Source organism: Erpetoichthys calabaricus, chromosome 9 (assembly GCF_900747795.2).
Source record: "Erpetoichthys calabaricus chromosome 9, fErpCal1.3, whole genome shotgun sequence".
Taxonomy (NCBI): Eukaryota; Metazoa; Chordata; class Cladistia; order Polypteriformes; family Polypteridae; genus Erpetoichthys; species Erpetoichthys calabaricus.
In genome coordinates, this window is record NC_041402.2 from 194,761,953 (window position 1) to 194,787,364 (window position 25,412).

The 25,412-nt window shown below is 42.3% G+C and overlaps 1 protein-coding gene and 1 long non-coding RNA gene across 2 annotated transcripts in view; one reads left to right on the forward strand and one right to left on the reverse strand.

Moving 5' to 3' along the window:
* The window catches only part of anapc2 (anaphase promoting complex subunit 2), a 49,875-nt gene that overhangs the window by 9,064 nt on the left and 15,399 nt on the right, over nt 1-25,412 (reverse strand). Inside the window, exons 4-8 of the mRNA XM_028808749.2 lie at nt 14,853-15,027; nt 12,667-12,786; nt 12,394-12,511; nt 10,208-10,389; nt 2,675-2,816 (exon numbers count right to left, since the gene is read on the reverse strand). Coding sequence (XP_028664582.2) covers nt 2,675-2,816; nt 10,208-10,389; nt 12,394-12,511; nt 12,667-12,786; nt 14,853-15,027 — 737 coding nt within the window. The remainder of the gene's footprint in view (nt 1-2,674; nt 2,817-10,207; nt 10,390-12,393; nt 12,512-12,666; nt 12,787-14,852; nt 15,028-25,412) is intronic.
* On the forward strand, nt 3,429-4,922 carry LOC114657023 (uncharacterized). The gene is made up of 2 exons (XR_003717135.2): nt 3,429-3,479; nt 3,660-4,922. It is a non-coding gene; the product is annotated as an uncharacterized LOC114657023 (long non-coding RNA).

Sequence of the window (25,412 nt, forward strand, 5' to 3'; positions counted from 1 at the left end):
TTCTTGTATAATTTGCTACCGTGGCTTTTCGTTGGTCTGTCCAGGATATTTAAATCACCTGTAGCTTACAAACTGTTTCACCTATTGACTTGAAATGTGGTACACATATAATACGTCACGTCTGCTATCCGCTTTATGGGTGATGATTGTATTACTCTTTTTATGTTTATTTTTATTTTAGAATCAACTCCTATCTGCGCACACCAGGGCGGCCGTGGGCAGATGCGTATGGTGTATTCACTCCATGTTATCGTGCATTGCGCTGTCACTGGTATTTTGATAAAAGAATTTGAACAATATATAAGAAGCGTATAAATTATTAAACAGTAAAACATTAACATTTAAGAAGTAAAGTTACATTGAGTACTACTGCAGTGCCTTCGGGTATACCTCATTTTTTCTTTGCCCATTACATGCTTAAATGTATAAATTTTTTGGTGTACCTACCCGAGAACACGCGACATATAACCGACCGTGTGAGAAGCATGGATTTTAAAGAAGCGTTGAGTTCATCTGCTGGTCTCCCTCGTGGAATAACTGGTAATGTTTCACTAAAATCTACAGCGAGTAAAACGACATTACCTCCTTTTTTTTTTGTACGATCTCTGAGATGTTGCTTTTTTCGGTTCAAGGCTTCATAAGCTCTTTTATGTTCCATGGTGTACTTAATAAGTACTAATTATCCCAAACCATCATCTTTGAATGTTGCAAGACTTTCGCCTTATATGTAGATCGGGGTAATTACATTCATTGCATTCCTAGTCTGAATCACAATCTGATTGTATGGGTGGTTACCTGGCACTGTAGCGTCCTTTAAAATATGGAATCGTGCCGCGTTTGACAATGAAATTGCGCGTCCCGTTTTGAATGAATACTGGACGTGATTTATCCCGTATTTTTGTAATCATTTTTTTTTTAAAGCAGCGTCTCATGCAAATCATCCCACACGCATTTTATGAAGATGCCTCCTTTCCTACTTTTGATTGGGTAATACTTGATGTCATCGTTAGTTTGATTGGTGTTTTTAACTGTCCAGTGAGGAGGGCGTGTCTTTTAAGTACAGTCTGCAAAGTGTTGGCACTGAGATGTGGCGTCAGCGCCATACTTGAAGCCCCTAACGTTGCGGTCAGCAAGTCGGCTAACATCCGCCATGTGCCGTCTTTCAGTTGCGAGAAGCAGATCATAGAATGGTTGAAACTGTTGCCCCTAACGTTGCGCCACGGCGTGTGGTTCGTCTATACCTCGTGTCTTCTCATTAAACTTTTATCTCGCGAATATGTTATTGCAATCCGCAGCGGGAGCGTTTCTATAAACTTTATTTAAACTTACGTTTTACACCGTGGTTTGTTTCCCTTATGAACATGCTTGTATGCTTAACTCGCTCCGTTCTCAATTGTTTAATTAATTTTTTGCTCTTCGCTGTTTGCAGCTGTTCCTCCATTTCCCCCTACTTCGTTCTTTTATCTCGCGAATATGTTATTGCAATCCTTAACGGGAGCGTTTCAATAAACTGATTGAAAATAGTTTTGCATTTACCTTTTTAGTAAAAGGCGAGCTTTTAAGCCTGAGAAATCACCCCGTAAATGCACACGTTTAATTGGACATGTGTTAATATGTATGGTTACACAGTATTAAAAGACAGTGAACAACGTCAGTTACCTTTGTTCCCGCGTTTGATAAAAGGCGAGCTTTTAAGCCTGAGAAATCACCCCGTAAATGCACACGTTTAATTGCACATGTGTTAATATGTATGCTTACACAGTATTAAAAGACAGTGAAAAATTAACGTCATTTACCTTCGTTCCCGCGTGCGACTCGTGCTGTAAATCTCTTCCTTGTTTTTAGTTCACGTGATTACGTAGGAGGCGTGATGATGCGATACGTGACTCCGCCTCCTCCATTACAGTGTATGGACAAAAAATATGTTCCAGTTATGACCATTACGCTTTGAATTTCGAAATGAAACCTGCCTAACTTTTGTAAGTAAGCTGTAAGGAATGAGCCTGCCAAATTTCAGCCTTCTACCTACACGGGAAGTTGGAGAATTAGTGATGAGTGAGTCAGTGAGTGAGTGAGTCAGTCAGTGAGGGCTTTGCCTTTTATTAGTATAGATACCTTATAAACAGTGGTAAGTCTGTGAGATTAGACATTCTAAGGCTACATATTAATAATACAATAGGGGAAAGTAGAGCAATATATATTACTCTACCAAGACAAAACAGACCTGTATTACACTTTGATAGCTAACACAATGCTAAAATCCAACTGGTACTCCTTGTTGCTTATTGGGATGTTGAACAGTTCAAATCAACTTAAAAAGGGACAAGAACTTTTTGTTTATTTGTCGTTCGTTCTCTCCTTGACAGCATTACAGCATAACAGGAGTGTTTGTGGTTGGGTTTGGCACTTTAGCTTTGCCATGCGTCCTCTCATCTCCCCTCAATTAATGCACTTGCTTGTCCTTTATCACAAAACAAAATAAAGCAATTACGTAACATAAGATTCTTCAGGTCATTTGGTCAGCTAGCAGCCAACAAAGCAACTAACTCATCCATTAGTGCATAAAAACCTGGGGGCTGTCTGGACGACAGCTTTGACCAGGGGTGCTGAAAAAAAAAAATTAAAAATCCAGCGAGGAGTCATTCCTGTAAGACCGCCATAGATCACCTCCTACCTGGCCGTGCAGTAATTGAACTGGTGGATAAGCCGGTCTGCCAGCATAGTCTGGTACTCATCAATGAAGAGGTCCTTGCTGCCGTAGATGCTGACCAGTAAGCTGATGATATCAGACGAACGTCGTTTGGAGCCCGACTTATCTAAAAAAAAGCAAGATTAACAAGTCAGCACAATTCAATTCTTTTAGGTTAACTGGGTAAACCAGTCACAGAACACTGGAGGATGGCTGGGCAACACCATCTTAAGCCTCGTGTGTGCTCGGCTCTAGGAAGGGTTCCTGCTTCTAGAAGTACAGTTCTGCTTGCCAGGCTACCAAGAAGACACAGCAGCACTCGAAGCTGTGCAGAGGAAGGCAACCAGGTGCATCATGGGACATAAGCACATGTGGTGTGCAAACCTGTTTAGTCTCGAGCAGAGAAAGACTGCGCTGGGACCTCATCCGGGTCTTCAAAATCCTCAAAGTGTGGTAATGAATTATTTGTCTTTTTAGGATATTTTAGTAGTTGTGAAGTGTGAATTGTATATCTTCACGTAATTAAGCACATTTAACAAGGTTTACTATCTAATGTAAACGCGTTTCCAAGTAACCTTGGGCAGCTGAGACAGAATACAAGCAGAGGCTGTCAGGAGGAAAGTCCGTGTTTATTTACTGTATGAGAAAGGCCGCTGCTCCTGTGCTAATAAAGAAGGGCAAAGCAAACACACGACACCTGACATTAATTTTTGCTGACTGTGCTTACTTATAATTTACTATGGTTCATTTTGTCTGGTGTCCGGCTAGCAACATGAAGCAGCCAATGATGGTAAGAAACTCTGTACGATGTAAGCAATCTAATTGTGTAACTTTTACTTGTGTATATAAAGACCTCAACTAGCAGAAAAGGGGGATGCATCGTGTAACAGCATGCTGTGCACGTCCTCCCTCTTCAAAGACAATAAATAGTTTACGACTTAAACTTCCACCTGCCCGTTTTCTCTCATAGGCTTTGGGTCACCCAGGGGGTGACAGTCACTGCTACCACAAAATGCATTGAGAAAGAAGACTCAGCTGAATTCTTTCAGCTTAAGGGTGAATCAGGTACTCGAGGACACCAGTACATTTAGGACTGAAGTTAGGAAGCACTTCCTTAAGCAAAAAGTTGTGAGAATCTGGGAAAAAAAAACACAAAAAACTATCAAGCAATGGAGCTGAAGAAGAAACCTGGACAACCTTCAAGAAGCATCTAGAGGAGATACTGGGACAGATTCACGGTTAGCAGAACAAACAAGTGACAAACAGACTGAATGGTCGCCCCTCATTTATCAAATTTTCAGATGTTCTTCACTGCTGTCATGTTTTACTGCGAGTCGTAGTAACCCTAATAAGGATCACAAACCAATATGTGGATTGCTGTCTGGTCATCAAGTAAAGCAAATATGAAAAATGATAACGTATAAGGCAGCAGAGTGGCACACTGGTTGGTGCTTCTGGGATTGAGCCTCATGCCTACGTGGAGCTTGCTTGGTCTCCCCTAATCTATGTAAGTTTTCACCAAATTTTCCATTCTTTGATCAACGGCCATGGCACTCTGTTATTCAACTGCAGAAAAGGGTGCACCAGTGTGAGCTAGGTCAATCCATGCCAACAAGGTTGAGCCTGAGCTAAATAGTGCATGCCAAATAATCACCGGCACATTGAGAACAACGTGGCTTCCTGCTTTATACAGGCTGGCCAGGATGGTACCTCCTCATATACGATGAGAAACCAGTTCAAGAGTCGAAAAGGTTCAAACGACTGATGGACTCCAGACACCCACTCCACCACCAGGCTTCTCGTCGGAGCTTTGCCACAATGGAACCCCTCAATCCAAAGCAATCCACAACACATAGGCTCGAGAGGTGGTGAGAGACTGACTGTAGCCCGACCAATGAAGCTCTTCCTACACCTCAAGAGCATCTACCCAATGGAACATCCCTCTCTAGGAAAGACTGGGTCAAAGGTGGGAAAAACAAGGGACAACCTATTTAAATGGGGCATCACAACCAGCGCTGAATGTCCCTGTGGTGAGACCACCCAAACAGTGGACCACATTCCCCATGAATATTCCCAAGGCCCTACATGCACCAATGAAGATCTTAACGATGCTAATGACAATGACAAAATTTTCCAGTTTTCTTCCCACAATGCAAATACATGCCTGTTAGTGTATCGGGATTTTTGTTCAAGTTATGTAAGGTCATAAATAATAATAAAAGTCAAGAGTGGAGTATATGACAAGTTTTTAAAATAATCAGACAACCAAAACCCAAGCCATGGCTAAAATAACAGCAGCCTTGAAGGCACAAAAGGAACAAAATGCCCTGGTGGGTGGCTGGGAGGGTGTGAGGACTTGGGGGGGGGTGTCGGGGTTCAAACTTAATTCCCCTCAACAAGACTAGTGGATGAAACTGTAAACTCTGTTAAATATGTGACACAGAAAATTCTAAAACCCAGTGTCATGCATGTGTGTTAGAGGATCTCCTTGAGGGCTCATTCGAGGTACACAGTAACCCACCAGGGCGAGAGGGGGCGCTGTCGCTAAACTGGTTTCCTCCCCCCCAACCACAGCTCCCAGAAACCTCCCAATGAAGGAAATTAGCTCCGCCCCTTCCAGTCCTCCAAAAAGACCGGATGCCACCATTAATTGGTCTCTTCATTGACGAGACCAGTTTCAAAATGTGAAAACTCTAGGAAAGCCTTCCATTGTTTTATTTGCTGAAACTAAACGCTGAAGCCATTTTCTGTTTAGTTCCCGCTTGCCTCATGTTGAGTGTTACCAGATGGCACCAGAGATTTGAAAGAATTAAAAGGGATTACTCGGCTGGTGTCCCATACATTTTTTGATTTGTTCCGGCTTTGTTTGAACCCATGTTTTGCCACCTCACACTGTAGATTAAAACACAAAAGAAAACACGCATGGCATGAGCACTCAGATGCCTTCACAGACTTATTTGACTGATTTCAAAGTTGGATTTTTCTTTTTTTTAATTTTCTAGTGACCCCAACTTTCAAGGAAAACTTGGGTCATGGATTGGCACTCCAGCCACTGTAAAAAGAAACCTTACCCTGTTCAGTGTGGTGCTGAGGAGTCACTCGGATCTCAGTCCTGGTGGTTTGCCGTGTGGTGGGTACAGCTATGTGCTGTAATCAGTGCCTGCCTCCAACCCCTCTAGTGACTTCATCAAAGACTTGTCATCGTAATTTTGTAACAGCAAGTCATAGGGCCCATTGGGTCGATACTGTCACATGTACAGAGTACAGTGTCTTACTTCATATCAAAAGTGTTATGACACGGAGAGTACCGAGGATTATTGTGAGATTAGAAAAGTGACAAGTACACGAGAATAGAGAAAATCACAGTGTAAAGACTAGTGGGGGTCAAAACACCAGAAAGTCAAAACAGCAACAAAAGGGACGAAACAAACTTGAACTTGGTGAAGCGGTCAAGAGCAGAAAACCAAAACCTAATGTTAGGACCTATCTGATGTGGCACGCGGCTGGGGGTGGCACCCAGCTGGGACGCCCAGGAAGACAGGAGGAAGGCTCATTCCTCCTCCAGACCGCGAGGGGGCGTCCGCCATAGTTGTATTGGGGGCCACGGGTACAGGGCTTGGAAGCCCAACCCTGTAGGGGCCCGTGGTCACCGCCAGGGGGCATCCGCCTGCCTGAAGGACCTGGGCCCTCAGCACTTCTGCCACACCAGGAAGTGCTAGGGAGAAGACTGGGGACACCCAGAGGGCTACCGGGAGCACAGCCGGCACTTCTGCCACACAGGGGAGTGTCCACAGAGGAGTGTCGGGAAAGCACCTGGAGCCCATCCGGGCATGTATAAAAGGGGCCACCTCCCTACAAAAGGGGACTGGAGTCGGGTGAGGAGTGGACAAGGTTCAGAGTGGAGGTGGCCTGAAGGAAGCAGGCACTGGAAGAGAGCCTGGACTTTGGGGAGATTGGTGCTGGAGGCACTGGGTTTGTGCACATATGGACATTGTAAATATGCAAAATAAACGTGTGGTGGACTTTAAGCTGGTGTCCGTCTGTCTGAGTCCTGGCTGCTTCTCACACTGAATAAACAGCAAACTAGCACTAAAGAGTGAAGGATTTCGTCAACCATAAAGGGTTAACAGAAAATGCCAGCGCTGCCATATTTATAGAGGCATCACAATTGTGACCATCATAGTCAGGTGATCGATCCCAACAGCATCAGGTAAACAAAGGAAAAATCAACAAAAATAAGCAAAATGAACTTCTCCAAAACAAGACAAAGCACTAAACAAATACCAAAAAAACACAAAAATATACAAATAAAAGGCAAAAGGACTACACAAAATATCTGTAACTAGTGAAACATACAGAGCTGACATTGTGATCTGTTGCAAGAGTAGGAAGCAGGTCGAGGAGACCCTGGAGAAGTGTAGATATGCTCTGGAGAGGAGAGGAATGAAGGTCAGAAGGACCACCAGGACAGAATACATGTGTGTGAATGAGAGGGAGATCAGTGGAATGGTGAGGATGAGGGGAGTAGAGTTGGCGAAGGTGGATGAGTTTAAATACTTGGGATCAACAGTACAGAGTAATGGGGATTTTGGAAGAGAGGTGAAGAAGAGAGTGCAGGCAGGGTGGAGTGGCTGGAGAAGAGTGTCAGGAGTGATTTGTGACAGACAGGTATCAGCAAGACTGAAAGGGAAGGTCTACAGGACAGTAGTGAGACCAGCTATGTTATATGGGCTGGAGATGGTGGAACAGGAGACAGAGCTGGAGGTGGCAGAGCTAAAGATGCTAAAATTTGTATTGGGTGTGATGAGGATTGAAAGGATTAGAAATGAGGACATTAGAGGGTCAGCTCAGGTTGGACAGTTGGGAGACAAAGTCAGAGAGGCGAGATTGAGTTGATTTGGACATGTGTAGAGGAGAGAGAAGGATGTAAAGGATAGAGCTGTCAGGCAAGAGGAGAAGAGGAAGGCCTAAGAGAAGGTGTATGGATGTGGTAAGAGAGGACATGCAGGTGATGGGTGTGACAGAGGAAGATGACAAAGACAGGAAGATATGGAAAAAGATGATCCGCTGTGACGACCCCTAATGGGAAGAGCCGAAAGAAGAAGAAGAAGAGTGAAACACATAGAGCCACAGTTCTAAAATAAAATGGAAATCAAAACCAAGTTAAAGAGAAGCATCTGTTGATACTTGTTATGTTTTCTAAATAGTTTCTTATTTCATTAACTCTTAACCTCCTTGGCTTTAACCCCAAGACTCTCTCAGGCCTGGCATTCTGTTATAACGGTTCACCCAGAGTGCCTCCTGGGATACGCTGTTATGGGCCGATGCTGCTACATTCTGGCAGGGCATGTCTGCACTTCCACTTAGACATTAATGTTAACACCCTTGTGATGGACAGCAGTGGTTTGGAGCATGGAGGCTCAACACTGCTGGGGCCTGTGGCAACCACTAGGGGGCGCAGGGGGAATGGTGGAGTCCTCCTCAGCAGGTCTGCTGCCACAACTGGAAGAAGAGTCGGAAGGAAGAGGAAAGAAATTTGCCAGGAGGAGTGAAGACGTAAGGAGGCAGAGAGAGAAGAAAGACAAAGTACTGTGTGTTTGGGACTGTGTTTTACTGGGCTGTGCACTGAAGGTGGGAACCAATTGAAAAGCGTTTCCCACTGAAATAATAAAGCCTTGTGTTGTGCTGCACTTGTGTCTGTGCCAATCGTGTCAGGTGTTTGGGGAGCCTGGTGGTCACACCCTTTAGTTATTTATTTAGACTTTCAGTCTGAAGGTGGGTGCTGTGCAGCCCCATAGGCACATTTGCCGATTTGGGTGTTTTGAGTACTGAAATCTGCATGTCTCCTAGCTCTTCATTATCAGCTCTCTTAATATCAGTCCTTATCACGGTTTACTCTGAATGCATATTTTACAATCCATATGCTGACAAACATAGCTGCCAATTCTTTCAACCTTACATTGACTCCTAGACTATTACTGTAACTCAACAGCAGCAGTTTCAGTATTTGGATTTTGGAATTTCACATCTGGGATGCTCAACCTGTAGGTGCAAATGCATCTAAAAACAAGTTCTCCAGAAATACAAAGATGGTACGTTAGGGCCAGTTCGGCAGCAAACACAGAAAAGAGTGTAGCCTTTGTTAGAAAGAGGAAAGAAAAGGAGAGAAAGAAATACAATTCAAGGGGAATAAGGAATATTTCAAGAAATAATACAGAAATATATGACATTTTGAAACTGGATACCAATAGCTTGGGCTGTAAGATATTTACAGATCTTCTGTAAGAAGGGCCTTGAAAGAGCTAAGAAAACACAAGGGGTAAACCAAAAGTTTTAGGGCGGAGTGGTGGCTCTGAGGCTAAGGATCTGCGCTGGTATCCCGAAGGTTCGAATCCCCGTCACTGCCAAAAGAGATCCTACTCTGCTGGGCCCTTGAGCAAGGCCCTTAACCTTCAATTGCTCCAGGGGCGCTGTACAATGTACAATTAGGAAAACTAACAAATTCCTAATACAAGAAATTGTATAAGGCGAAATAAAAAGGCCCATAGCAACAAGTCAGTGGTGGGGATTGGATGTAAACAGAGCACAAATCTAAACTGGGAAGGTTGATGCCTGGTTTTATGTGATGGCAGGGTGATATTCCAGTCAAGAGCCATGAAGAAGGGAAAGTCACACTCCTTAACCGTCTGCACCGACACAGGCCTAATGGCTTAACGCAGAGTTGCACTGAATGCAGAAACCGATTTTGTTTAAGATCACAGAGAAAGAGTAAAGGGCAGCAAACAATACGAAAAGAGAAAAGACAGCGCAGAGATATAAGGAAAAAAAAAAGGTGTGTTGAAGTCCCATCACAAACTTCATTTACGTAATCTTAGCCAGTTGAAGGAAGTCGCAGCGCATTCAGCAGCCATGCAGTTTGAGTTCCCTGTCGACTCAGTCAGACTGATCAGCGACACACCTTGGCTAAATCAAACAAGTTTGGCTGTGTCTTAAATTAGAGGGGGCAGTGAGTGTGAGAGCTTGACAACCAATGAATGTTATGGACTGTGCAAACAGAAGAGAGGCTGGTGTGTCTGAGATCATGTCATTGTTATACCACAATAGAATGGAACAAGGAAAATAAGAGGCCCAAGATTAAAGGTGAACTTATCAAACCTGTAAAGCCATCACACAGGCACTGGCTCTGACTAAACACTTGGTAAATGCCTGTCAGCGTATGTTGAGTTTGCAATACTTTTCATTTTATCACGGATTTATGTAATTTGTCACCAACTGCAATACCTCTGGCACCTTCAAGGTGACAAGATCATCTCCTGCAGTCATCAAGTTTCACACCCCCTCCAACTACAAGTCATGCAATTTATTGCTGGGTGGCTTTAGCTGAACTGGTGACTGTTCAAATGGGTTCTGTGATGGTGTGGTGTCCCATCAAGGACGGGTTTGCTGCCTAGCATCTGAGGCTTCCTGGATGGATGTCACTCAAGCAAATTTCTCAAAGGTTACACACATGATACATACCTGTTTGGGCATCTATGGGGTCTGGCTGCCATTTCTCAGGTGAGTCAACCTCTTCATCACTGTCCTGACTGTGCTCCAGGGTGACGGGGTCTGCTTTGGACAGCTCATTGGCCAGATCACTGGAGCTCTCTGCATCCCCAGTAAGGCCTGCTACAATCTGCCGCACGGTGTCCTCCCTGGTCCTGCCACAGACACACAAACAGCGGAAGGCAAATAAATGTCAGGCCAATCTGCAGTGCTAGTTATCTGCACAAGGCACCTCCTGCAGCTTACATCTGCATTACTTTTTTATAAATGAAAAATAAGAAGATAAAAAAAGATCCCGAGACAAATAACATTGCGTGGGTCAAGGAGGGCATGCGTTTCACCAAGGGGACAGTCTGCAATAGCGGCTAGTGGGTTGTCAATGAATTTAAAAAGGCACTGTGGGCAGAAGGCACAAGAATAACCCACGTGGAGCAGCGCCCATGAAAACAAACCTAAGGGGACCTTCCATGAGTCAGAAATCATGTGAGAACTTGTGAAATAGTATTAATAATAACAGAAGATTTTATTACTGTGGTGGGTTTTGACAATTTCTAAAACATTATTACCCGATTCTTTTTCTGTGTCCATGGGCTGGAAGTACATATTGCCTCATCTCAGTCAGCTGTGTATCGGAGCACAACTGTACTTCAAATGACTTATTCTGCTAGCAGTGGCCATAAGATGAAATCTTCATAATTCATATTTATCCTAACACCATTATTTTGTAAAGTTTATTAAAAGCAAACCCAATGTCACAATACTGAGAGTGGCAGTTACAAAGAGAGCCATCTGCACCCTGAAGGCTTTTTACTTTTCATGCATCCATCCATTTCCAGCAAATGCACATTTTATTTTCTTGCCTATGAGTGGATGCGAGTTTTATTTTGAATAATATGCCAGTTACAACTCAGTAGGGCCTAGACATGTTTCTCTAAAAAGTAAAAAAATTCCATAACAGAGGGAGTCACCTGCACACTCCCATCATGCCAAGGAACTTGGTATCATGTCATAAGGACAGTCATCATCACATCCTGCCACCAGTACAGCCATATTAAGTAATTTCAACTGTAAATATGTAGTGAAAATAACAATATCGTTACAAGGCACACAAACATATCAGTGAATCTATTTTCTGCTCTGAGGAGATTGCATTACCATCCCAGCACTCTCTTGTCAGGTCTGACATCAAGCCTGCATCAGTACTACAGGGCTGCACACGTCAGACAGGAACACCACTTAAGATGGATGTTAGACTGGGACCCAGTCTGGTAGCCTGTGGCACATGCAGATGAATAACCACAAGACTTAGCAGCAACCTGTGACTCCTCACTTTCTCCAAGAATGGATGCTATGAAAAGTTGGATTGCGTATAGAGTGGGCTAGCCAAAAAGCCAAGTCTCTAACACCGCGTTTACACTGCCACTCTAAGGTGACTCGATTTCACTTTTCCCTGCACAGACTGGATTTTGATGTATAAACACCAAAATTCCAAAGGGTGTCCGGTCTTTTGAGATTGGACACAGGCCACTTTTGCATGCGATACTGAATTCCAATTCAGTTCTGATCGCTCATATTAATTTGAACTTAGGCAGTCAGACTGGATGTTTGCTTAGTGATGTGCCTTGAATGTGCCAGAGGGTACACCTTACCTGCACCACTACATTATGGCACACGCACAGCGCACACATCCCACATAAACCGAATGTGTAAGTACAGGCATAGGCCACATTCACACTGTATGATGTAAATACCATGGGCTTCAAACTGGATTTCTTCACCCGCTGTGATTTGAACCATCAAGTCCTGGTAGAGTTGTTCTGTTTTCAGGTTCAGATTCATCCACCACCCTTAATTTAAAAGTTGTCACTGGCCAACCATATGTGAAACACTTCATCTTCATGGGCATACATTGTACTGAATGCTGCAAGTCACAATAAAAGACTCAACATAAAATAAAGCTGGGTAATTGAAATTAAATAAGGGAACTCATAATCCCTGACAGTACATAAAAAGGAATGTCAATTTTTTAATCACATCTGTTCTCCTTGACTTTGGCACGTCAATACCCAAGTACTAAACTAATACATATGGTGTGTTATCCATGTCAAAATCCTTTCTCCTGATCTCAGACCCACTAAGGTTCCGGGCGGCCCGAGTACCTCAGGTATTTGCGAATTGGTTCACAAGCCACTTGCAGGATGACCATAGATGGGTCAAGTTCTCTCAGGGCCATGATTGCCGATATGTAGAGGGTGATGATATCCGAAGTCAAGACTCCTAAAAAGACACAAGGACGGCATTCACACTTTAGTTCATTTATGACCTGACAGGGTCACCATATGACAGAAACAAAAATAAGTATGCAACCAATGAGAACAATTTAAAAGAAAAAAAAAAATCACAATTAGCCAAGCTTTGCCCTCGTGAGTCACCTGGGTGAAGCAGCCGCGTCTCCAGCTCAGCTTTAAGAGAGGTTAGCAACTGTGGCCTCTGATTGGTTTGTTCAAGGCAGAACTTCAGCTCCTCAACGGCAGGCTTGGATTCTGGAAAATCTGCCGTGATACACAATGAGTTAATTCCATGGGCTAACAAAAAAGAAAAGAGCATTATAGGTTCACACCAAGGTTATTATAGTTAACGAAAACTGAAATCAAAACTGGAACTATTATTAAAAAATCATTTTCGTAAATTGAAATAAAATAATTAACAAAACTGAAATGAAAAACAAACTAAACGTAACTGTTAAAGTAGCTGGAAAGACTAACTGAAATGAAATAATCATTTACTAAAAATATTTTTAGTTTTCGTTTTTGAATGAATATTCTTGCCGTTAGTCTTTCACCCTTGTAACTTTTAACTCTAAAACAGAAAGTCATCCACCACAAGCCACCCATATGTATTCATCCAGTAGACGGCAGCTGTTCACACAGCATTTGGGGTGAGAGAATGAGCTGACTACGGGCTTGTAAAGCCTATGGAATAGAAAACAATTTACGTGCCGCCTTTCTTTGTGCTTTTTGTATATCAAGATGCTTGAAATCGGAATGTGCGGGTCAACAAAACCTTTATCATATGGACAGAAAAATCACGACTGAGTAATGTTTCAGTTTATTTCTCAGTTGCCTGCATTTTGTTGACAATAATTCACCTGCCACTTTGCACAGGAGAAATCCTTTTTGAAAATAAAATGGCACTGATCGAGAGAATGACATCATACAAGATCAGCATATTTTTGCTGACCAATCACTTTTGCTTTAAAAAAGTAATTTAATAACGAACCTTGTAAAATTCCTGAGTTGGCAATGTTTCTACTGAACTACAAGTAGGTAGATGAGTGTAGAGTGTCTGCCAACTGGTGAACAACTAAATGTACTAATGTGTTTTTGTATTTATTCTATATTTATTCATTTATCTTATTTAGTTTATATTCAGAGCTCAAAATGCCTGGCATTATAAAAATAATCCAGTATTAGTATTATGTTTTAAAATATTTGTCCCCCTTTATTCGATTTTTTTCTTTTTCTTCTTTTCTTCTCTCTCAATATAGATAGTTGAAATATCATATTCTTTTTGTTCTTAACATCAGCCATATCATACATATTGCATACCAGGGATTTTTCTGCCTTGCCTTACAGTAGAATCGGTTTTCTTAATTTTGATAACTTTTGAGCCCTGCAGATGGCAAAATTCTGTCCTTAAATTGTATGTGCCTGAGATGGATCAATGACATCAATATGGCTGGTAGAAAAATAATAAAGAACAGAATGGGAGATTTTTTTAATGCAATATTGAAGGCATTCATTATAAGCACATTGTCTTGGAGCAGGATATGTTGTGTGCTATAGACATTTAGAGTAAAAACCACTCAAACCATAAAATTCACCTAAATTTCATTACAAATTGGCCTATTGTGGGCAATAATAGAGAAAGATAAAAAGTGCCAAAAGTCAGCATAGATTTGTTCAGCACAAATGATATAGAAATATTTTAAAAATTATAAAATTGTGTAAAATTGTTTATGTTCAGTACCTGGTTTTGACTGTGCTTATTTTTATCAGACAAAAAACAAATAATAAACCATATAGCGTAGAAAGCTTCCACTAACATTAAACTCGTATCCAAACCCATTTAAGTGTACAGTTCTGTCTGACTGTGACAAACAACACTCCATAGTAGTTCCATGCCATATTTACTAAAACTAAAATGATATAAAAATAAAACAGAAATGTATTTGTGAAATAAAAACTAAAAATACATGATGAAGAAAAACTAAACTAAATTTCCAAGTAAGGTCAGAAAAACTAATATAAAAAGGCAAAACTATAACCCCCTTGGTTCACACCATCTGAAATCAGCCCAGCATTAGATTTAGCCGCTTTTGATGGTACACAATCAATGCAGGATTATAACAATTGTGAACAATGGAAAAAAAATAATAATTGCCATCATTCTTTAGTTGTAAAATGGTTGGCAAACATGTGGTCCTTACCATAAACTCTTGAAAGCAAGGAACAAAGAATTATGGGAAGCCAGGAACAGCACTGTAAGAGGCATCTGACATTACTTTGGATGGCTGCGAGGTGTCAAGCATTCAATTCGAAAAAGGACAACCACTCACCTCGGATGATACTGAAGAGCTCTCCAATACGCATGTTGACAAAAATGCGATAAAAGAAATAGTGCACGTGGTACCCCCAGTGTTTCAGAGTTGCGTTTTCACTGAGCAAGGGGCTTCCTGCCTCTGCTGGACTCAAGAACACTTTGCTCAGCCAGTTGATGACTTTGGTCAGCCACTGAAATTACAATAAGAACACATTGGGCTTGGTAAGAATTTGAAGGAGGGGGAAAAATATGTAATGCAGAGAATTCACTTGAGCTCCATATGTGCAAAGCATACAATTATTTAACTCAAAATTATCTATTGAGCACATGTCTTGTTTAAAATTGTCCAAAATATTTCCAGGGCAAGATCCATCCTGCCTCACTGGGCCACACGTTTTGGGCGGCCTGCACCAAATTAACATCATTCTGGACCAACATTTTTAAATGCCTTTCAGACAGCCTTGGGGTCCCAATCCCTCCTAATCCTCTAACAGCTGTGTTGGGTGGGCTCCCAGATGGGCTTAAACTGGAGATGGTCAAACTAACTGTAATGGCCTTTACTACACTATTGGCACGTAGACTTATCTTGCTCACCTGGAAGAATCCCAGCCCACCTCTTTTAAGTCAGTGGGTCACTGATGTCTTATATTATTTGAAATTGGAAAAAAATCAAACTCTCACTTAGAGGATCTGTGCAGAACTTTTTCAAAACCTGGCAGGATCTAACCAATAACATTTCAGAATAAGCTTTTAAAGCACTGAGGAAGCAGATTCTCTCTCCCTTATTTTTCTTCTTCTCCGTTTATCTTTATTCACTTATTAATTCACCTACAGTGGAACCTCGGTTTGCGAGTAACTTGGTTTATGAGTGTTTTGCAAGACGAGCTAAAATTTTTAATAAATTTTGACTTGAAACGAGCGAGGTCTTGCAGTACGAGTAGTATGTATACGCTTTGTCTGCTGAATGTCATGTGATCACAACTGAGCTGATGGTGGTTCTCTCTCTCGCTGCGGGATTGTGGGCAATCGTCTTCTATTGTCCATCTGAGCAGAGGCGTAGCTAGGGTTTTCAGCACCCGGGGACAACTGAAAATTTCGCGCCCCCTCCTGTTTGCCAAAATGCAATGGGGCCCTGGATGCTGTGCCCGGGGACAGATGCCACCCCCTAGCTACGCTGCTGCGTCCGAGTTGGCGTGCCTCACTCATATAGTCAACTTCCGTACGAGAGTATACTGTTTACTACAGCATTGTGACTGTGTGTGTGTGTGTGTGTGCTGTGATGTGCGAGTCCACGTCTTCCAACCCAAAAGACGAAGCTGAGTCTCAGTACTGTACTTTAACAACAGCAGCTTCATTCAGCTTGAAACAGCAACAGCACGGTTATTTATTGTAGCGGGATCTGCCACTCTCCTATACACAGACACAGCAGTCAGACAGGGTCGTGGCCAAGTAGTACTGTGCCCTGCACATTAATAATATTCCTTGTTCCTTGTATCACCCATCGACGGCAGGTGCTTATAGCATGTCCGCGATCTTTTCGGATTCACTTTACGGCGAACTGCCACAGCGCTGGGAGACTGAGATTGCTTTGGGACGCTCTTCTGCGTGTCGTCCCGTTGGGTGGAATCCCGTAAGAGTTTAGAAACTCACTCACACCAGCCATGATTCTTTTTAAAGGTAAAGTGCAGGTTTTATGCATTTTTACTTTATATTTTGTATTAATCATTTTTATATAAATAGTTTTGGGTGGTGGAACGAATCATCTGAGTTTCCATTATTTCTTATGGGGAAATTCACTTTGATATACGAGTGCTTTGGACTGCGAGCACATTTCTGGAACGAATTATGCTCGCAAATCGAGGTTCCACTGTATTTACTTATTTTTACTAGCTACAAGTCTTTCTCTGCTGGCTATGCTCTCTTTCTCAGGGGTGGGGGTTGATTTGCTTTTGATCCTATTTTTGTAAAAATTGACCTATTTGTATGGGATGTAGTGTGATTTCAATAAAATCAATAAAATTATAAAAAAAAAATGTAATGGACAATAATGAGCGGGTTGATGAGCACAGACAGAGCTGAGAACATTACAAGGCTTGAGGAGTCAATGTTTAGAGGAAGGAAAGCAAATGGCTTCAGCAAGTGTCGAAACCTGTAGACAGCTCAATGCTTCTTACATTACAACACCTAAAGGGGGAAGTCCACTCTCTAGGACCTATGAATCCTTCATTGCGATCATAAGCCACTTTTGTATTGGATGCTCGTCTAAAAGATATACAGTAATTAGAACATTAAAGAAAAACTCTGACGAGAACAGGCCATTCAGCTCGGCAAACTTGCCCATCTTATGTAGATCAGGGCTTCTTAAACTATGGGACATGAGATCTCTCTAGTTGTGAGTCACAAACGGTTTATGGAAAGCTTTGTGATGGGCCCTAAACCCCCTGGGATGCCATTTGGTGGTCCAAGAGAGAAGGACGATATTCATGGTAACATTTTGCTCTGATTATGGGTTGTAATAGGCAAAATTGGGTTGCAAGAAAAAAAAAAGTTTAAGAACCACTGATGTGGACTGTCCAAAATAACATCAAGTCGAGATCGAAGGCCCCAAAAGTCCTGCTCTCCACCACACGACTCAGTCATTTAGTCCATGTGTCTATGGTTCTTTGTGTGAAGAAATACTTCCCAACATCTGTGAAAAATCTGCCCTTAAATTTCTAATCTTGTCCCTGTGTTCCTGTTGCAAAATTTAGTTTAAAGTAACAACTGGGATCCACCATACCGATTCCTTTCATAATTTTAATCACTTCAAGTTAACTCACCTCTTAATCTCCGTTTGTTTGGCTCCCTCAGTCTTTCCTCATACCCTCATGGTCTCTGAATCAGCCCAGTTGCTTTTTTCTGGACTCTCTCAAGTGCTGCTTTGTCTTTTCTGTAATATGGAGACTAAAACTTCACACCATACTCCAGGTAAGGCCTCACAAGGGTGTTACATAACCTCACTTGACTTGAACTCCACACATCATGCTACATAACCCAGAATCCACTATGTGGATGTAGACAGTGATGAGTCCACTGTGACTCCCAGGTCCTTCTCATAAGATGTACTTTCAAGTTTTCAGACCTCCCACTGTGATTTCAAACCTAATGTTTCTGCTTCCTATATGTAATTCTTTATATGTACTTACTTTAAATGTCACCTGCTCAAGAATGTATGCTATCCAATTCTGCCTGTAATAGTTAAGCCGATTCCTCATCATCTGTCCTTTCACCCTGCTTGGCCTCAACTGCAAACATAACCCACCTATTGATTATATTCTTATCTAGCTGGTCTACTGTATGTACAGCAGGGACAATAAGTATTGAACGCGTCAACATCTTTCTCAGTAAATATTTTTCTAATGGGGCTTGTGACATTAAATTTACACCAGATCTCGGGAACAACCCAACTAATCCACACATACAAATAAATCAAAACAAGTAAGTCCACAAATGAAGTGGAATGACACGGGGAATAATTATTGAACACACGAAGAAATGGAGGTGCAAAAAAAGCATGGAAAGCCAAGAAATCTAACAGCATTTAGATGTGTTTTCGATCCTATTTTTGTAAAAATGGATCTATTTGTATGGAATGTTGTGTGATTTCAACAAAATCAATAAAATTAAAAAGAAAGAAAAAAGAAATCCTGATAGCCCCTTATTGGTGCAAATGGTTTAGTCCTAAGTGATGGCCTGTCATTCCCAGGGTGTCACACAAGAAGCATCTCATGGTGGGTAAAAGCAAAGTGCTCTCTCATGTGCTGGCACTGGTGACAGATGTATTTCTGAACTTCTGAATGTTCCAGTGAGCACCATTGGGGCCGTCATCTGGAAGTGGAAAGAACATCACTACACCATAAACCAGTCATGACCAGGCGCTCCTTGCAAGATTTCTGACAGATGAGTCAAAAGAATAATCAGAAGAGTTGTCCAAGAGCCAAGGGCCACTGGTGGAGAGCTTCAAAAAGACCTGCAATTAGTAGAAAACAATAAGTAATGCTATCCACCACCCCGGCCTCTGTGCACACCGATCACCAGGCAAGACTCCACTGCAGAAGTTAAAGCACGTTGAAAGTTTGCTACACAACATTTGGACAAGCCAATGAAATCCTCAGAGAATAGAGTCTGGTGAGAGGAGATCAAAATAGAACTCTTTGGATGTCATTGCACACCCCATGTTAGGAGGAGAAATGGTGTTGCACTTCACCCCTAGAACACCAGCAGTGAAGTGTGGAGGTGGGAACATCACGGTGTGAGGCTGTTTGTCAGAATATGGTACTGGCAGACTTCATATAATTGAAGGAAGGATGAATGGAGAAATGTACCGAGACATTCCTGATAAGAATCTGCTGCCATCTACCAGGATGCTGAAGAAGATGAAATATGGGGGGACATTTCAGCAAGACGAGGACCCCAAACACACAGCCAAGGAAACTCTCAATTGGTTTCGGAGAATAAAGAAAAATCAAGAAGCTGCTAGAATGGCCCAGTCAGTCAGTCAATCAGTTGACTTGAATCCCATTGAAAATTGATGGAAAGAACTGAAGAGCAAGAGTTCCTAGACGAGGCCCCCGGAACCTTCCAGATCTGAAGACAGTTTGGGCCCAAATCTCACCTGATGTTTCTTCATAGAGGAGGCGTCTTGAAGCTGTCATCACCAGCAAAGGCTTTTCTACTATTAAGTACATTTCAATCAGCGTGTTATTCCCTGTGTCATTCCACTTTATTACACAGCTTAACTTATGGATGTGTTTGTTTTGATTTTTCTTTGTATGTATGGATTACTTGGGCTGTTACCGAGATCTGGCGTACATTTCATGTCAACGTTGACGTGTTAAATACTCTTTTTCCTGGCTGTAAAACCAGAGGTCCTGACTCTTTGTGGTCATAAAAGATCCCTGGGCATCCTTCGTAAAGAGCAGGGTGTATCCCAAAGGCCAGGCCTAAATTGCCCACCACGGTCGCCTAATCATGTCTTTAATTGGCTATCCCCCTCTCCCACCACTTCACCACCTAATAGCTTATGTGTGGTGAGTGTACTGGCACTGGAAATACATTTACTAAGAAAGACGTTGATGTGTTCAATACTCATTTTCCTGGCAGTATATTCAGTAGAGGAGCGGCCCCAGCACTGATCCCTCAAGGACGTCACTTTTAACGTCGACCATTTCTTACAAAGCCCCCCATCTGCTATAATGTAATATGTTGAACACCAAAAGCCATCTTAGATACATGAAGAACACACACAAACCTCAGAGACTGTAGTGGTCCTCGAAAGTCTAGGGCTGTTAAGGGGTGGACAATCCTCACTGTGAGACGGCAGGCACTAGTGCTGGGAGGTATACCGGTTCATACCGAAAACCGTTTTTTTATTTTTGTTATGATACAGATTTTCCTTATACTGCAATACCAGTATAAATAGCCTAAGCTATGTTCGGAACGTGGCGCAGCAGGAAACTGTTTCAGGGGGGGACCTTTTTCACTGCTACACCGCTAAACACGCATGCAATGGAGTACATGCGTTAGTGGAGCTTTTGAGCGGTGAAAATGGACAGAGAACATTCCGAAAACTGAAGCTGTAGCAGACGATAAAGTTGAACATAATGACACAGAAGAACGTTTGCTGAAAAAAGGAGCCGAGTCTGTTGTCTGGAGATGGTCGGATGTGGACCAAACAACTAATTACTGCAAATGCTGTAGAGCTAAAGTTGTTGCCGGAGGCGGCAACCCAAGCAATTTGCTGCACCACCTTAGCTGCACACATGCTTTGGAGTACCATGAATGTATGGAACCAAGATTGGCACCCTTCACGTCCTCAGGTAAAACTGAAAAAGCGAGAGGACACTTGAGTCAGACGTCACTTGTAGACGCGTTTGCTAGAGGTACTAGATATGACAAAAAAAACAAGCGGTGGATCAAGATAACCAACGCCATTACAATCCATATAGCTAACATGTCAGTGGACAGAGATTGTTAACGTTAACAGAAAGTGTAGTTGGTTTACAAAAAATATTTGCTCTTTATTCCTTTTCTAAGACATATTCAGTGCAGTACAACTCTGGATATATTACTAAGTCTAAATGCCTCTTTGGATGGTTGAAAATATGTTGTAAAAATGATAGTTTACGTTGTTTGCAAAATTTGTTCAATAAAAAGGCTCTATATTTTGACTGCATCTGTCATGCAATGAGATTCCTTCTCTTCATTAGTGCCACCCCCTTGAAAAGTATCACTTTATGGGGCCATGCAAACCTGTAGTAATACTTGTACATTGTACAATAAAAAACAGTTTTAATGTGCACACAATTCTCATGACAGTGGAATAGGTTATTCTTAGCCAGTCTACTGCAGTAATTGCAGTGGAAATTGTGGTTAACATCCACTCATGCATGGGAAAAAAAATACCGTCAAATTCTGTGAAACCGGTATAATTGAAAAATACCGTGATATAGAATTTTGGTCATACCGCCCAGCACTAGCAGGCACTAATTAAAAGCAATCTGCAATCCGCTTCATTTCCGGGTTTGTGCTCAGATGGACTGCAGCGACCTGTAAATGAAGGCTATGGACATAAAGTGAAGCTGCAAAAGTCTGTGAAGTGCAATGCACCAAAAGAGACGCTGCTTCAACTCCGAGTATTTTGTATATTTTCCTTTTTAAGTTTATGTTCATTTTCTTTCGGTGTTATATTTCTATTATATAAAAAAAATCTTGGGACGAGACTTTTTTCCGGCGACGAGACGTGATCTTTTGAAGAGAGACGCTTTCACATCCCGCGAGACAGGCATGTCACATCATACTTACATCCTTTGGAAGCAGGAAAATTCGAAAGTTGAAATAACGGAAAAGTTAAACGAGATCGCATAGTGTTTGAGGACAAAAGGACAGGTGCTGTACAGGCTTTTCAACATTCAAAGCGCCGCCTGAAATGTCGATCACATGGACCAAAAGCAGCAGGAAGGTAGCAGCAAGCCAGCTGCTACTCGAGCAAAGAGGAGGCAAAAAATAAAGAACTGTTACTTGTGTCTCACTGTATCACCGTTTAAGAGGGCTTTCAGAGGAGCGACTGCGTCTCCTTGGGGTGCATTCAGCCACACTCTTCACAATGGTGAGTGGCAGGGAGATTGGGGGTCGAACTGGTAAGCATGCGAACTTCAGAACACATGGCATGGCAGCAGCAAGCCAGCAGCTGATCGAGCAAAGAGGAGGTAAAAAAAAAAAAATTTATTTGTTTCCCATTGTATCACCGTTTAAGAGGGGGTTTCAGAGGAGCGACCACGTCTCTTTGGGGTGCATTCAGCCCCCCTCTTCACAACGGCATTAAGCACGGGGGGGGGAGGGGTTGGCAAGCGAAGCGAGCAGAGGGCAAGGCCCCCTAGTCTACATTATAATCGTAAAAAAGAAAGTCCAGATCTTCCATAACTCACATTTTAGATGGGATAAATTCTCTCTTAGTCAGGACAGAGAGAGCAAAGAGGGTAGGAGGATGCGCTGATACTGTGTGTTTTCACACCAACTACGTGACAAACCACCTCAGGATCCTAGATTAGGACCTGAGTGCCAGCCATGCAATGGGTGACACCTGGGAAATGGGGAAAAAAAACAAAACAAAAAGATAAAGCTCCCTTGACAAGATAAATCGTTTTCACATCCTTTTGTGATGAAAGTGTTAAGGCAGAGCAGCCCATCGCTAGCACGGCTGGCCAGTTATCTGTGTGTAACATCACAACCTACGGAATCCCCCCCTGTGCCTAATGGCATAAAGAAGGGCAAGTTGGAGAGATGAGAAAGAGACAATAAGGCCACCAGAGAGACTCCATCCACCTTACATTTGAAGGCACAGTCCATGACATCAGTCCACCTGCAGAGCCACTTAACACGACTTGTCTCTAAGACTCATGTCTTACCTTTAATCTTTATGGAAAGAACTGTTTAAGGTTTGTGATTTTAAAGCAAAAGTGTATTACAGCCAGACTTTACGAGTTTGAACTCAGTCCTTTCATTTCATTTAGCTGCTATTGTTATATTCTTGATAAGTGCTGCTCTGCTTTGTCTGTACACCACGAGGGATGAAAGTAATGAAGTGGAGGCAGGGCACCTGGGGACTGCGATCTGTGAGGTTTAGCCCAAACATATTATTTTATTAGTAATTAAGGACATAAATAAATACAACTGAAAACTCGCTGTAGATGCCACATGGGCTGGACGGGCATCCCGGCCAGGAGAGGGAGCAGACCTGGAAGGAAGGACCGGAAAGGGTGGATGGAGAGCCCATTAAAAAGAAAAGACCTCACTGGGGTTTTTTTATTCCCCCAGCACGCTAGACGGCAGCAGCCCTGGCTGTCAGCGTCCAGTGTGAAGTCAGGATTTGAACCATTTCTCTGCTATTATGTGATATCATCTACTGTTAAATTCTGCTCTGTCCTTGTAATGTTTATATTGTATTGAGGATTACTTGTGTTCTGTTCGGTGTATTGTATTGTATTTTCTCTCTTTGAACTGCCTTTCCTGAGGTGTCTTCCATTGTTTTTCCTACAAGGGTCTTTACTTCGTCTTCTTAGAGAGTCGAGGCTAGGGGGCCGTCAAGAGGCAGGACCTGTTAAAGCCCATTGCGGCCCTCCTTGTGTGATTTTGGGCTACACAAAAATAAATTGTATTGTATTGTAAATGCCAGGAAATGTAGTCTGGCAGGGCAGCCCTGCTGGAGTCACGGGGTGTGACCCAGAAATACTATGATCGGGCGATTGCCCAGGCACCGGAAGTACTCCCGGGTCTGTAATAAAAGGGGCCGCACTCCCTTATCCAGGAGAGTTGGAGTTGGGAGGACGGACAGCAACACTTAACTGGAGGAGGGCAGTATTGTGAGAAGAGAAAAAAACCTGTGTTTTTGAGGTTGTGGCGACATATTTGAGAGGATTTGGTTAATAAACCAACCTTTATTTGAACCCAGGATTGTGCTTGAGTGCTGACGCCCAGGTTTCTATCACAACGCAAATTAGCAGATAGATAGATAGATAGATGTAAGGCACTATATGATAGATAGATAGATAGATAGATAGATAGATAGATAGATAGATAGTTAGATAGATAGATAGATAGATAGATAGATAGATAGATAGATAGATAGATAGATAGATAGATAGATAGATAGATAGATAGATAGATAGATACGATGACTCAGGCAGGCTATTTAAACGTGTGTTTGGTGATGATCAATATATGGCTGCTATTTAGAGAGTTTTCCCTATGAATGAATTCTGTGGGATTGTTCTTTCTGGCCGGGAGTTTGGTTGATTAAAGCAGCCCTGACCCATCACCTCAGGTCTGAGCCATCACTTTCAGGCAGAGGTCATGAGTGATCAGAGCAGGTGCTCTGTGCACAGATAGAGGAGAATGTGCTATTTGGGTCTTAGAGCACAGCCCATAAATCACGTAGCTCAAATGGTAGTTATCCATACCTGGCAAGTTTCATAAAAAGCTCACTGAATATGCAAAATATGAGTATTTATAATGGTGAGTAACCATCTAGATGCCAGAAGCCGTCAGAATGTGCCTTTTACTCTGCTGATCTGAGTGTACATTCATCAGCATTCCCCAATGAAGAACTGGACGATGACTGTACTGTTCTAATAGCTTCTCTTCAGCCTGCATAAGCATATATCAATGATTATGCTACATTTTATACTGGGAGTGAAAGACGCACTTTAAAGCAAGTTAAACACATATACCTCCTTGCTTCACCATATTTCTCTCGTCTGATTATTTCCACCATAGTTACTGAAGGGCTACATCACAGGTGTCGAACTCCAGTCCTGGAGGGCCGCAGTGGCTGCAGGTTTTCATTCTATCTTTCTTCATTTGTGAGCCGTTTTTGCTGCTAATTAACCTCTTTTGCCTTAGTTTTAATTAACTTGACTCAGACCCCTTAGTTGTCTCTTTTTCCTTAAATAGCAGCCAAACAATAATGAGACACAAAACAAGCCGCCACATGACCAGCTCACCTGTGTGCCCGTCACACAATATCTGAAAATAACGAAAGGTGAATGCCTCAGTAAGGTTGATCTCTCAGGTCACCAAAACATTTTGATGATGTTCTTAGAAAAAAACAGAAAATCAACAGTTTTAGAAATGTCTGCTGTAGCAGAATGAGAGCAGCAACAAGCTGTGGAATTAAATAACAAGTTTGATTAACAGCAAGAATCAGCTTTTTATTAAGAGACTGGTTGGAGTGAAAATTGGTTGGAGTTTGAAATTCCAATTTAGCTGGTCATCTGTTGGCTTGTTTCACATCTCATATCTGTTTGGCTCTCATTTAATGAAGAAAGGAATAAATTCAGAGGACTGAATCCTTATAAATAGGGCTATTAAAATGAAGGGAAAATGAGTTAATTAGCAGCAAAAACTGGTCAGTGATTAAGAAAAGGGTTAGAATGAAAACATGCAGCCACTGCGGCCCTCCAGGCCTGGAGTTTGACACCCCTGGGCTACATGGTTCACATATCTCCTGCATTTCATTAAAGAATACAATCCTAAGGAG